General features: G+C 40.6%; 1 protein-coding gene across 2 annotated transcripts in view; it reads left to right on the top strand.

Moving 5' to 3' along the window:
- Window positions 1–13,808, top strand: part of PRDM5 (PR/SET domain 5) — a 201,486-nt gene that overhangs the window by 152,019 nt on the left and 35,659 nt on the right. For both annotated transcript variants that reach the window (XM_024745141.1, XM_024745139.1), the window contains one exon: window positions 3,701–3,786. In XM_024745141.1, coding sequence (XP_024600909.1) covers window positions 3,701–3,786 — 86 coding nt within the window. The remainder of the gene's footprint in view (window positions 1–3,700; window positions 3,787–13,808) is intronic.

Genomic DNA, 13,808 nt, shown 5'->3' with positions numbered 1-13,808 from the left:
ATGTGCTGTTGGATTCTGTTTGCTAGTATTTTGTTGAGGACTTTTGCATCTATGTTCATCAGTGATATTGGCCTGTAGTTTTCTTTCTTTGTGACATCCTTGTCTGGTTTTGGTATCAGGGTGATGGTGGCCTTGTAGAATGAGTTTGGGAGTGTTCTTCCCTCCGCTATATTTGGAAGAGTTTGAGAAGGATAGGTGTTAGCTCTTCTCTAAATGTTTGATAGAATTTGCTTGTGAAGCCATCTGGTCCTGCGCTTTTGTTTGCTGGAAGATTTTTAATTACATTTTCAATTTCAGTGCTTGTGATTGGTCTGTTTATATTTTCTGTTTCTTCCTGGTTCAGTCTCGGAAGGTTGTGCTTTTCTAAGAATGTGTCCATTTCGTCCAGGTTGTCCATTTTATTGGCGTATAGTTGCTTGTAGTAATCTCTCATGATCCTTTATATTTCTGCAGTGTCAGTTGTTACTTCTCCTTTTTCATTTCTAATTCTATTGATTTGAGTCTTCTCCCTTTTTCTTGATGAGTCTGGCTAATGGTTTATCAATTTTGTTTATCTTCTCAAAGACCCAGCTTTAAGTTTTATTGATCTTTGCTATCGTTTCCTTCATTTATTTTTCATTTAATTCTGATCTGATCTTTATGATTTCTTTCCTTCTGCTAACTTTGGGGTTTTTTCTTATTCTTCTTTCTCTAACTGCTTTAGCTGTAAGGTTAGGTTGTTTATTTGAGATGTTTCTTTTTTCCTGAGGTAGGACTATATTGCTATAAACTTCCCTCTTAGAACTTCTTCACAGCATCCCATAGATTTTGGGTTGTCATGTTTTCATTGTCAGTTTTTTCTAGGTATTTTTTTGATTTCCTCTTTGATTTCCTCAGTGATCTCTTGGTTATTTAGTAGTGTATTGTTTAGCCTCCATGTGTTTGTATATTTTACAGATTTTTTCCTGTAATTGATCTCTAGTCTCATAGCATTGTGGTCAGAAAAGATACTTGATATGATTTCAATATTATTAAATTTACCTAGTCTTGTTTTGTGGCCCAGGATATGATGTATCCTGGAGAATGTTCCATGAGCACTTGAGAAGCAAGTGTATTCTGTTGTTTTTGAATGGAATATCCTATAACTATCAGTTAAGTCCATCTTGTTTAATGTATCATTTAAATCTTGTGTTTCCTTATTTATTTTCATTTTGAATGGTCTGTCCATTGGTGAAAAAGTTGGGGTGTTAAAGTCCCCTACTATGATTGTGTTACTGTCAATTTCCCCTTTTTTGGCTGTTAACATTTGCCTTATGTATTGAGGTGCTCCTATGTTGGGTGCATAAATATTTACAGTTGTTATATCTTCTTCTTGGATTGATCTGTTGACCATTATGTAGTGTCCTTCTTTGTCTCTTGTAATAGTCTTTATTTTAAAGTCTGTTTTGTCTAATATGAGAATTGCTGCTCCAGCTTTCTTTTGATTTCCATTTGCATAGAGTATCTTTTTTCATCCCCTCACTTTCTGTCTGTATGTGTCCCTAGGTTGAAGTGGGACTCCTATAGACAGCATATATACAGGTCTTGTTTTTGTATCCATTCAGCTAGTCTGTGTCTTTTGGTTGGAACATTTAATCCATTTACATTTAAGGTAGTTACCGATACGTATGTTGCTATTACCATTTTCTTAATTGTTTTGGGTTTGTTATTGTAGGTCTTTTCCTTCTCTTGTGTTTCCCACTTAGAGTAGTTCCTTTAGCATTTGTTGTAAAGCTGGTTTGGTGGTGCTGAATTCTCATTGCTTTTGCTTGTCTGTAATGGTTTTAATTTCTCCGTCGGATCTGAATGAGATCCTTGCTGGGTAGAGTAATGTTGGTTGTAGGTTTTCTCCTTTCATCACTTTAAATATGTCCTACCACTTCCTCCTGACTTGCAGAGTTTTTCCTCAAAGATCAGCTCTAACCTAATGGGGATTCCCTTGTATATTATTTGTTTCTTTTCCCTTGCTGCTTGTAATATTTTTTCTTTGTATTTAATTTTTGATCGTTAGATTAATGTATGTCTTGGCGTGTTTCTCTTTGGATTTGTCCTGTATGGGACTCTCTATGCTTCCTAGACTTGATTGACTATTTCGTTTCCCATAATAGCGAAGTTTTCAACTATAATCTCTTCAAATATTTTCTCAGTTCCTTTTTTTGTCCTCTTCTTCTTCTGGGCCCCCTATAATTCAAATGTTGGTGCATTTAGTGTTGTCCCAGAGGTCTCCGAGACTGTCCTCAGTTATTTTCATTCTTTTTTCTTATTCTGCTCGGCAATAGTTATTTTCACTATTTTATCTTCCAGGTCACTTATCCATTCTTCTGCCTCAGTCATTCTGCTATTGATTCCTTCAAGGGAGTTTTTAATTTCATTTATTGTGTTGTTCATCTTTGTTTGTTTGCTCTTTAGTTCTTCTAGGTCCTTGTTAAACGTTTCTTGTATTTTCTCCATTCTGTTTCCAAGATTTTGGATCATCTTTAGTATCATTACTCTGAATTCTTTTTCAGGTAGACTGCCTGTTTCCTCTTCATTTGTTTGCTCTGGTGGATTTTTACCTTGCTCCTTCATCTGCTGTGTGTTTCTCTGTCTTCTAATTTTGCTTGACTTACTGTGTTTGGGGTCTCCTTTTTGCAGGCTGCAGGTTCATAGTTCCCATTGTTTTTGGTGTCTGCCTCCAGTGGGTAAGGTTGGTTCAGTGGGCTGTGGAGGCTTCCTGGTGGAGGGGACTGGTGCCTGTGTTCTGGAGGATGAGGCTGGATCTTGTCTTTCTGGTGGGCAGAACCACGTCTGGCGATGTGTTTTGGGGTGTCTGTGACCTTATTGTGATTTTAGGCAGCCTCTCTGCTAATGGGTGGTGTTGTGTTCTTGTCTAGCTAGTTGTTTGGCATAGGGTATCCAGCACTGTAGCTTGCTGGTCGTTGAGTGGAGCTGGCTGTTAGCATTGAGATGGAGATCTCTGGGAGAGCTTTCACCGTTTTATATTACGTGAATCTGGGAGGTCTCTGGTGGACCAGTGTCCTGAACTCGGCTCTTCCACCTCAGAGGCTCAGGCCTGACACCCGGCTGGAGCACCAAGACCCTGTCAGCCACATGGTGTATAGCACAGGGAACTCTTCTCAGAGCTCCGTGGTGATCTGCTAGTGTTGTTAGGCCTCCTGCAGAGGCAGGGGATGGCTGTGGCTCACCGCAGGGACAAGGACACTGGCAGCAGAAGTTCTGGGTCGTACTCCTTGGCATGAGCCCTCTGGGAGTCTGCCATTAGCCCCACCAAAGAGCCTTTAGCCTCTGAAATCTTTTTTAAAAAACAAAGTATCAGTGAAACAGTGATCCCTATAATGTGCAGTATAGTGACAGAACAAATTGACTGATACGAAATCTTTTTAACAGGTTCTTAAAATTAGATTTAATTTGGGCTCAAATATTAAAAGGAAAATGGAGCGAGCCTGAATGTTGCTTGTTTCTGAGTGCTGGAATTGCTCTGGGCTCACAGCCTCTCTGCAGGAGGGAAAGCCTCGTCCACCACCCTGAGCTGCCCCAGGTGTTGGCCCTGCTGTGCCTGAGCCTTTTCTTGGCAGTGCAAGAGAGTTTGTGGTGGCCAGGATCTGGTGCGGGAGGAGTGATGGTACATGCCTGCTTTGCTGCTTTCGATTTTTCTGACGGGAAGCTTTCCTTTGTCTTGTAGGTGAGCGTCCGTATCAATGCCCTTACTGTGAAAAAGGATTCAGTAAAAATGACGGGCTGAAGATGCACATTCGTACTCACACCAGGGTAAGATTATATTCTCTCTCATTAATATTTATTATAAAATCCATACTTATTTTAAAAAGTTTTAACTTTACCTGAGAAAAGAAAGGTGGTATATCCAAAATCATACATTTATATTTATGATGAACATTTGGGAATAATTTTTTTAGACACAACAAAGAAAGAAACAGAAATTGAAACTCCCAAAGCATCCCCATTCTTTGAATTGTGAACCAGTTTTTAGGAGTAATAGGAGTTATAAATGACACACTGCCAAGTAAATAGAATGTAGCATTTTAATACTGAAAAATACAAGGATGCTGTCTGAAGAATATTTGCCAGTAATCCAGATGCCAGCACTTCTTGAACAGAGGTGTGCCTGTCAGCATGTGACCATTAATTAATGCATATGAGCAAGTATACTTGCAAGAAAGACATTGAAAATAATTTGAATTATCATGGGAGGTGGCAAACAAGGAAGGACAGCTTCTTGCTCTACAGGGCGTGCCCGGTGCTGTCTTTCATTCTTTTTTTCCGAGGATGCCCTTTGTGCCTCTGCTGTCAGCACCTCTCACTGGACTCTTGTCATTCTGTTACTTATGGCTTTTTCAGACTCAAGCATCTGCCTCACATGCTATAAAAATAAATGAGTGGCTCACCTTCCATGCAGCTACATTTCTTAGCTCACTGTTCAGGTTAGGACACAATTAGATACTTTATGTGAACTTTCCACTTGAAAATTTGATGTTGTTTTTAAACAGCTCTTCTTGATTTTGCTCTGTCCCATCTTTTCACTGCATTAACTTTCACACAGCTCTGTTCAGCTTGGTCTTTTAAAAGTCCTTATGGTCTGTATGTAAATGCCATATTTTTTCAAATTTTAAGAGACATGCCTAATCCCCTTAAGAGCAATTCTAATTTAGGCGTCTCTTGGATTTCACTTTTTACCTGAGCTGTAAAATGAAACTTGAGAGAAAACACATAATAATAATACCTTTCCAGTGTAATAATATGCTAGCTTTCCACTTCAGTTCTGTAGGCCATAAAAGATAACCTCTGAGGTCCTGTTAAGAAAATACTCCTCTTTGTGGTGGAGGAGAGAGGAGGCTTCTGTGTTCATTAGAGCAAGTCCACATTGCGTTTCTCATATGATATAAAATGTCATATTCATAGTATATGGATTTAGGAACTGGAGTAATGGCTAAATATAAAATTCCTTCATAGACCATAAAGGATTAGACAAATGTTACTGTTCACAACATGACTTAAATGTACATACTCAAAATATTTATTTCACAGCGAGCCCTATTAAAGACGTTTAAGTTAGTTTAGTTTAGGAGGTTGTTTTATGTGTGTGCAGTTGTCACAGTAGTGCCAGTAATGTGTTTTGAAGATATCAACCAACAGGCAAAGGAGCCCTGGTTTCTCTTATCAAAACTCATGAGGTTAACCAAAATCTGGTACTCTATAATTATACCTCAGAAGAGACTGTTCAAATTACTGCAGAGAAAAAAATTACCTTTTGTGTTTTCTCAGGAAAGGGTGATATGATATTTCCAATTCACCTATTTTGGCTTTTACTTTGTTTTAACATAAAGTTTATTAATGAGAATAATACTAATAGTTAAATACAAAGGCCACTAATCACATGCCAGGTACAGTATTCTAGAAGTTCACATTTATTACTTCATGTAAGCCTCACAACAATTCATTAATGCATTTAACAATTCACTTAAGCCTCTGCGAGGTAGGTATTATTATGATCTCTTCTTTAAAAATGAGAAACTGAGGCACAAGCAAGTGAGTAGCAGAGTCGAGATTGGAACCCAGGTAGTCTGGCTTCAGAGACCACCCCCTCACCTACTATGCACACACTACAATGCCTTTTATTCAGTTAATTCAATTAAATATTTTCTTATTCCACTGACTCTGATATACTTTCCTGTATATTTTCAAACTAAGCAAACTGCAGTAATGAACCCAGAAGTTCATTTAAAATTTATTTAAAAGTCTCATGTTCCTTTGAATATTTGGGCCTTGAGTCCAGGATCCCGGAATGCCTCAGGGTGTCCAGGTGCTGTTGGTATCTTTTTAGCAGCTCTCAGGCACTGACTTCACAAAAAGAAAACAAATCCCAGCCTGTGACTAAGGGAACACCAGAGAAGGCCTCGACTAGAAGCCCCAAGATTTTAGACAGAATCCCATACAATTAGTAGAGAGTACTAGCAAAGGAAGAGGGTAAAGAGGTACAAAGAGGCCTTTGGGATTTTGCTTCAAACACTTTTTAAATTTTTCTTTTTCACTCATTATTTATACAGACTGCATCATTTTGAAATCCTGTTTCCTAAGCATTACAGATGTTCTTAGCATATCAGCAACTTTTCAAAAGCTAGTTAATGTTATTAGCTAATGCAGTCAAGTTAACATCAAGAACCAAAAGAGACTTTTTAAAAAGCATTGCAGAGGAACAGTCTCTGAAAGCTTATATTTTTCCAATATTATTTGGGTTTGTAAGACTCAATTCAAAAGATAACATTACGTTTGGATTGTAACACTTTTCAGTTTCAATCTTTTATTCACCTTACATTTAGTATTTAGATAGCTCTAACTCCAGACATTTTTTTTTGTTCTTTTATCAAAAGCTTTTAATTCCATTACAACAACTGTATCATTCAGCAGGTTGAGTCTTTGAGAAGTTTTGGTGAGACAACACAAAATTGCATGCCACGCCAGCCCCCCCCCCATTTGCATTCTGTGAAACCACACAGACGCCTTAGGGAAGGAACACAAAGTCCTTCACTTTGGAGATTATTTATTGGGTCCAGCAAGGGCCCCAAGCGTGGGAGATGATTTTGCTAAAATCTAAATTTTGCTCAAAGGCTAAACAGTCATTAGTCTTTCACGGAGAGGCCAGGACTCAAGGCGAGGGCAGGTAATTTATTCATTTCCTACAGTATATTCTCTTTATTTTTGGTTTCCAGCACTTAGACTCTGATGTACTAGATATGTCCTTCTTCATTCATCCTGCTTATATTTCTGGTTTATTATTACTAAATTTGGGAAACTTCTCAGCTTTTTTCCCCAAATATTTCTTTGGTCCCTTTCTACTTCTCTTTTTCTAATAAGGTGCCAGTTACATACGTTGGGCTGTTTGATATAGTCCCATAGCTCTTGGTAGTTCTGTTCTGTTTGTCTCTTTGTATCTTTGTGTTTCTAATTTCTCTTGGAGTGTTTTCAGTTTCACTGATTCTTTCCTCTACTGTGCTCAGTCTGCACATTGAAGGATTTCATCTCTGATATCATCATGTTTTTCATTTCTAATAGTTCCATTTGGCTTTTTAAAAATAGCTTCCATGTCTCTGTTGCAGTTGCCCATTTGTTCATGCACGTTGTTCACCTTATCACTGGATTCTTCAACAATATTAATTACAGTTATTTAAATTCTCAGGTGGTTCCACCATCTGGGCCATCTTCCAGTCTCGTTGTGTCCTCTATTCTGTCTCTTGGTAATGGGTTGGGGGAGGGTTTGCTTTTTGTGTGTCACACAGAATTTTGATTGAGTGCCTATTACTGCATGTGAAAGAATAGCATAGACTGAGGTAAATACTATTTATACCTGGAAGTAGGCACACCTCTTCTTCTGCCAGGCCCTTAATACGAGAGGTTGAGCTAATCCAGTAAGTAGTTACGCTGGATTTGGGTTATGTTGTTGCTATAGTTACCGTAGACTTTCATCTCCTCCCCCAGTGGTCTGCCATTTCCATGATCTTAGTGGGAGGCCTGGAGGGCCAGGGGATTCCACAGTAGTTCTGCTCCATCATCAGGTTTTAGCAGACCCTGCATGTCTTTGCCACAGAAGTGGTCTTTGCCTTTGTCTGTCAGCTGGTGCTTGTTACTCAGCACTAGACCTGAGTGGGGTAGGGGGTGAGCTTCAGTGAGGGTGTTGGCCTTGTGAGCAGTTCCTTATCTCTCTCTGTAGGTTCTCTCCTCATCCACCTTCTCTCTTGGGTGATGAAGGAGACAGCTTTGGGGAAGGAGTAGGGCCCCTTTAGGGTGGGGTTGGACAGTTGTCTTAGTTTGGACACTGTGGCTTCACCCAAGACTTATAAAACAGCCTCAGTGATAATATTAATTTTCCTGGGACTTTTAGGCTTGGAGATGCTCCAGACATAGTTCCAGGACCACTGCCCCCCCACCCCATCTCTGTTGTCTTTTGTCTAAAAGGTCTTCTTGACCACCCTAAACTATATCTGAGGTATAAATATCATTTCTTAACTCTTTATGTGTAATATCTCAAGTCCATTTTAGTACATTATACTTAGGAACTATAGATCACGTGAAAATCAGGGACCTCAGGTTTATGTTGTTAAGACACATTGAGCCAAAACACTGGCTGTCAGTGAGTTAACATAAGTGCTCATAAGTATCCGTTTTGTAAACATTAAGTTCAAAGAAATTGTTTTTTGTAACCTTTTACCACAGAAAGCTTCATGTCTCATTTAATCACTTTTGATGTTCAACATGGAAAACACCTGGACCAATTAGAAAGTTATTCCAGAAACCTTGCCTTTGGAACACCAGTTAAAACACCCAATTGGCTTACACAGGTTTCAGTGTTCTAGGATCACAGCTGAGTCTCCAGCCTTGTTTGTAGGAACAACCAGATTAGTTATTAAAAATATTAAAATGGAATTAATTGCCAGTGGTTAAGAGTAATGGCCAGTCTCTTATGTCATTTTATATTTTGTTAATTTTCTTTCATGAAACTTCCTATCCCTGATCCTTACGCAGTTCAGATGTTTGGCGGGTTTATAAATGTGTGCACGTTGCACTTTCTTTAGACACCTTGTAGTGAGACCCTGGGTCTCCAAGGCCAGACTGGAGTGGGTGTCTTGGACATCAGGCAGTTCTGGATTTATCTGGAGGCTTCGGGGTGGTACAGCGTTGTAGCAATTTGTAAAGTATGCAAAAATTCAGACCACAGCATCCAGCTGGTGAATCATGTGGGAGCAATGTAAGCTTGATGTTGAAGGAAAAAGAAGAGCGTTAATTTCTTATGGGTGAAGATGTTGGAGGAGGGGGATTGACCAGCAGATGTCAAGGGGAAGAAGAGGCAAGAAGGAGCTCCCTAGCTCCAGGAGCATGGGATAGAATTCTCAAGGTAGCCTTGGTTAAGAACAGAACGAGGTCTTTTAAGGAAGAGAGCCAGCTTGGAATCCTCATGAACACATTATGAGGCATGCCTAAAAAACTTAGGCGACAGATGCAGAAGCAGGTCTGCTGAATCAGGTAGCGGGTAGGCGAGTTGATTCCAGAAATGCTGGAGAGAGAGGGTGGCGTTTGAGCTGAGCTCTGAGGACGGTAGAGGAGGGTATGCTGGGCACATGTAACCACACGGACAAAGTGAGAGCAGTACGTACAGATCCAGTTAGGGTGGCCTGTCCCCTGGGACCAAGTCCGAGGATGCACGTTGAAGTCTGACTGCAGCTGAGACAGGCTAGGACCGAGGAGTTGGTCTCAATCCTGGAAACATATCTTGTTTTGAGTGGTGTGTCTTACTTTGAGGGGTGGGTCACATCGTTGGCTCTCTTTTGGAAAGGTTGCTCTGAAGTCATCCTTGAGAGTGAATTGAGGCAGGAATGGAGGCGGGGGCCCCGAGGCAGGCATGCCAGAAGCGGCTGAACGAGACAGAGCACCCACACCAGGCAGCCTTGGGATTTGAAAGTAGGGAACTTGTATGAGAGACAGCTTTGAAAGAGTCTTGACAAAGTCTGGGTGTGTAGTACACGTAGGTGGTGAAAAGTAGGGACGGGGCTGAACCTGAGATCCTAGAAGGGGTGCTTTGGGGGATGGGGAGTTCCCACAGACAGGAAGAGTAGGTAGTCAATGTAGAGAGAGCAAGTAGAGGAGAGGAAGGTGTTGCCGGTTCACACTTGTGCAGGCTAAGTATGTGAAGAACATGCTCAGCTGTTTCTGTTTTTATATCTAGGTAAGAGGAAAAGATTTTTAAAAATTCAATAATTTTTAAGTTTATTACAATTTTAGAGAAAACTTAATTTAAAAAATTTTTGTTTTTCTAAACTTCATCAGCTTTTGTGATGTAGGGACAAGAGGATCTGGCGCATTGCCATTATTTGAAAACATCTTTAATTTTGTTTTGGAATTACTAAATCTTTTATTGTTTTTAGAACCCACATATTGCTTGGGGGATTTTGTATGGCCTGCAAATGAATTGTTTAAGATAAATGGCTTTAAGATACCATTGTATTTTCTTTGGCTCAGAAAACATACCTGCATGAAATGGAACATGCTTATTCTATCACAGTAAGCTCCCTTTTCTCTGTAAAAGGGAAAATCAGACCATTTGAAAAATAACTTTCTTTCCAGGCACTGACATCGTTCTTTTCGCCCTTTCTTTCCCCTTTTTCTCTGTGGAAATTCTTCCTGATGGCCATCAACCCCCTTGGCAGAGTGCCTCCCCTTCTTACTCTCTGTGCAGCTCTGCTCTTGAGCTAGTCAGCTCTCTTAAAATCACCAGCAAAGAACGTTTTCAGCTTCTTGGTTAGGTATACTGTTTCGGCATGCCAAATGATGGTCCTAAAAGTAGGACTTCGGGTCCAGGCATTCTAGGATCTGAGGAGTGGTTCCCTGAATTTCCCTAGGTTTTGAGAGTAAGAGGTGACAACTTAAAATAAGTTGGATCTCATACGTTTGACAAATTTATTGGGTGGGTACATTATCCTATAGGAAAATAGACAAAAGTCTTATGTGGAATGAAATCCTGTTTCACTGTATTTAGGGTTATAAGCGTAGAGTTCCACTGATGTGTGGAATTGAACTGGACCTAGGCATCAAGTGTGATTTTTCTGCAGAGTTTTTTTTAATAGTGCTTACATTTTCATTGAGTATTTTTGTGCCTAACTTGATTTTTAGAAGGAAAAAAAAAAGCTGGGACTATCCATCTAAAGCATAATGTGCATTAGTTGGAATAATGGTGTGGTAAGGTAGCCTCCGAGACGGTTATCCTCAGTTTCTTCCCTCCCCATATACATGTGCTGCTCTTTACATCGACAGGTAGAGCCTAACTTCCCTTCTTTTGAATCTGGGTTGGCCACAATGACCTGCTTGACTAATAGAATGCGGCAGAGGTGATATTCTAGGACTTCTGAGACTAGGTGGTGAGAAACCTTGCAGTTTTTGCCTACATCTCTTGGAACCAACCACCATGCTGTGAGGACCCGAGGTCACGTGGAGACGCCACAGAAGGGCGCTCCGCAAACAGCCGACAGGAACTGCCAGCCATGTGAGTAAGCCATTTTGGAAACCTAGGCGACTTCAGCTGCACCCAACTGACCGCAACTTCAAGAAAGATTCTAAGAGAGAACTTTGCCTGTGTAAGAGTCAGTCCACAAACCCAGTCACTCCCACAAAAAAAATACCCCCCCGTCAGTCCATAAAACCATAAGAAATAATAGCTTGTTTCGGGTCACTTAAGTTTTGAGGTGGCTTATTATGCAAAAGTCGATAACTGGGCGAGGGCTAAATATTACATATTGCTGAATAAGTACAATTTTCATTGTGAAATGTGCTTCTATGTTTTAAGGTCATTGACATTTCTGGACAAAGTGTTAACGTGAGCACTTGCAGAGGTTAGCTGTTGTATCACAATATCATCATTTGGCAATGGGAGCCATGTTTTGTAATTGGAAAAATATAATTCTTAAAATTCAGTTTAAAAAATGATACGGTTGTTCAGAAAGGCATACACTGTTCTGAAAGAGGATTTGAGAGACCTAGAAACATGAACTGTAAGGCTCTCACGATACTTATGTGCTATTTAATTCATAGATCCAAAGTCTGGTGGCAAGTTTGCTTATGTAACCCTGAAGTATGTATAAGTGAGCTAAATTAAGAGGTTTCTTTTCAGTTAATAGGCCTTATAATTGGTGTGGCAGTGGGATGGCTGGAGTGATGAGACCCATTGCCATTATAACATTTTCTCTTCCATGCTTTTTAGAAAGGTAAATGGACCTCCAAAGAGTCTAAAACTAGGTTATCTATCCGTATTACAAGCAGGAATGATCCCTGTTTCGGGGCCTTTGGTGTGTAATTCTTGCCTTTGGGGCTGGGGTCTGGCAAACTCGATTAGGGGTGGTCTCCGTTCAGAGGTAATGATCATGAGTAGACTGTTACTTGCGTCATTTCCTGTTTAGGACTTTCTATTTGATTTGGCTACTTTCTGATTGCAGCTGTTTAAAATACACAAACCTCTGTTTTTGAGTTTAACAAATTGACTGTTATAATTTGTTTATATGCTTCTCCTTTCTAGACCTTCACTTTCATGTGGACAGGAACCTTACACCTCTTTTTCCTCAGCATCTGTGTGTGCCTGACACCTAGTGGGTTATCGGATTTTTTGAATGAATGCAGTTAAATTATATCAATAGTAAACTACATTAAATTTACCAAATTAACTCAGAAAATATATAGGTAAATAATATATATGAAATCATTCATTCATTTACTCGACAAATATTTACTAAGTGACTACAGCATGCTGTAAACTGAGACTACAGCAATAAACAGATTAGACATTGTTCCTACCCTCAGTGGAGCTTGAAGTCTGTGTATCGTAATAAGAGTAATTCTTACTTAACCTGCAACGCCTTCTCATACTCAGAAGGTCCGAGAAGACAAGAGTGTCTTCAGCAGATATTTGTGATGTGTCCATCATGTGCCAGAAACCGCTGTGTCACCAGCCCTGTCTGTGTCCATCAGGAAAGATGCACGCTAAAAACGTTATCTTAAGTAATAAATGAAGTGTGCAAAGTGGTGGAGAGGGAAATACTGGGTCCCAAGTGTGTAAGCAGGCGCTAAGCCTGGTCCTGAGATCCTGGCATCTTTGGTGTGGCGCTTTCCTGCCTCACGGCAGTCCTCCTTCATTGTGTTGGTTTTCTTCTGTTACATGTGCATCTCCACGTTTGCTCACATTACAGTGAGTAAAAGCCAGTTCTCTCTGTCTAGGCAGGAATGGGCCCCTGTATACCTTTTGCTCTGTGCTCGACGTACCTTGTTTGTGTGTATACTGGGCCCACTTTGCCCTGCCTGCCTTCTTGGACTGTTCTTGTCATCTGGCTTTAAAGACTTTATTCTGAGAGGTCTGTCTGCCGAAGAGGGAAGCTGGAGGTCTGTGGTCCTGTGATGGAGCCATTCCCACCCTTTCTGTCTGCCCTGACACACCTGGCAGGGGAAGCTCAGGTGGGCTGTGCACCTCAGGCCATAGTGTGGGCTACGTACAGTGCTTCAGGCTCCGGCCTGAGCCCCTGCTGCTTATTTGCTCACTGAAGACAGCATCTGGTATGGACACGAATGATCACATTGTTAGGGGATGACATTAAAATTCATCTCATTTGTAGAAAAGGAAGTAGACCACTTGTAAACTGTAGTACTTTACTATTAATGAGAAATCACTTTACCGCTCTCTATAGTATATCACTGTGCCAAGGCTTTGAGGTTTGTGCCAGTTGATCTAAAGGTTGTCCCTTTTAGAGCCGAGGATACAGGATAATTCATTTATTCTGCAACTCTTTATTAAGCCTACTGTGTGCCAGGACTGTACTAGGTCCCTGGGATAACATGGTTGACTGTCTAGTACAAGGTGCCTAGGAGTTTCAGGTCCTTTCATGTGATGGGTCGTGGTGTATAGAGAGGGTGTCATAAAAAAAGAGGCTTCCAGCGTGAGCAGAGGACAGATGATGAAGGTTCTCTGGATGCTCGATGAAAGTATTTAGAATTTACCCTCAGGGCTGTTGAGAAGTCCTGAAATGTCAGGGCCTCAGAGTTTTGGCTTTTTCAGGCCCGTCTAAGTACTTTGTTTATAGCTGATTACCAGCCAGTACCAGCCCTTCCCTGACTGTCAGGTGCCCTTGGTCTTAAATGTTCGAGGTCTCTGTTCCATGGTCATGGTTCCTGGGACTCTGCTTAGCCTGCTGATCCCTTTTGACTACTTTGCCCAGGGAGTTTTGGGCAGGGACAGGGGGTGCTTC

The sequence above is a fragment of the Neophocaena asiaeorientalis genome, unplaced genomic scaffold, assembly GCF_003031525.2.
Source record: "Neophocaena asiaeorientalis asiaeorientalis breed wild unplaced genomic scaffold, Neophocaena_asiaeorientalis_V1.1 scaffold65, whole genome shotgun sequence".
In the NCBI taxonomy this organism is placed as follows: domain Eukaryota; kingdom Metazoa; phylum Chordata; class Mammalia; order Artiodactyla; family Phocoenidae; genus Neophocaena; species Neophocaena asiaeorientalis.
Note: the sequence above shows the minus strand (reverse complement) of the source record. Positions and strands in the feature narration are given on the sequence as shown.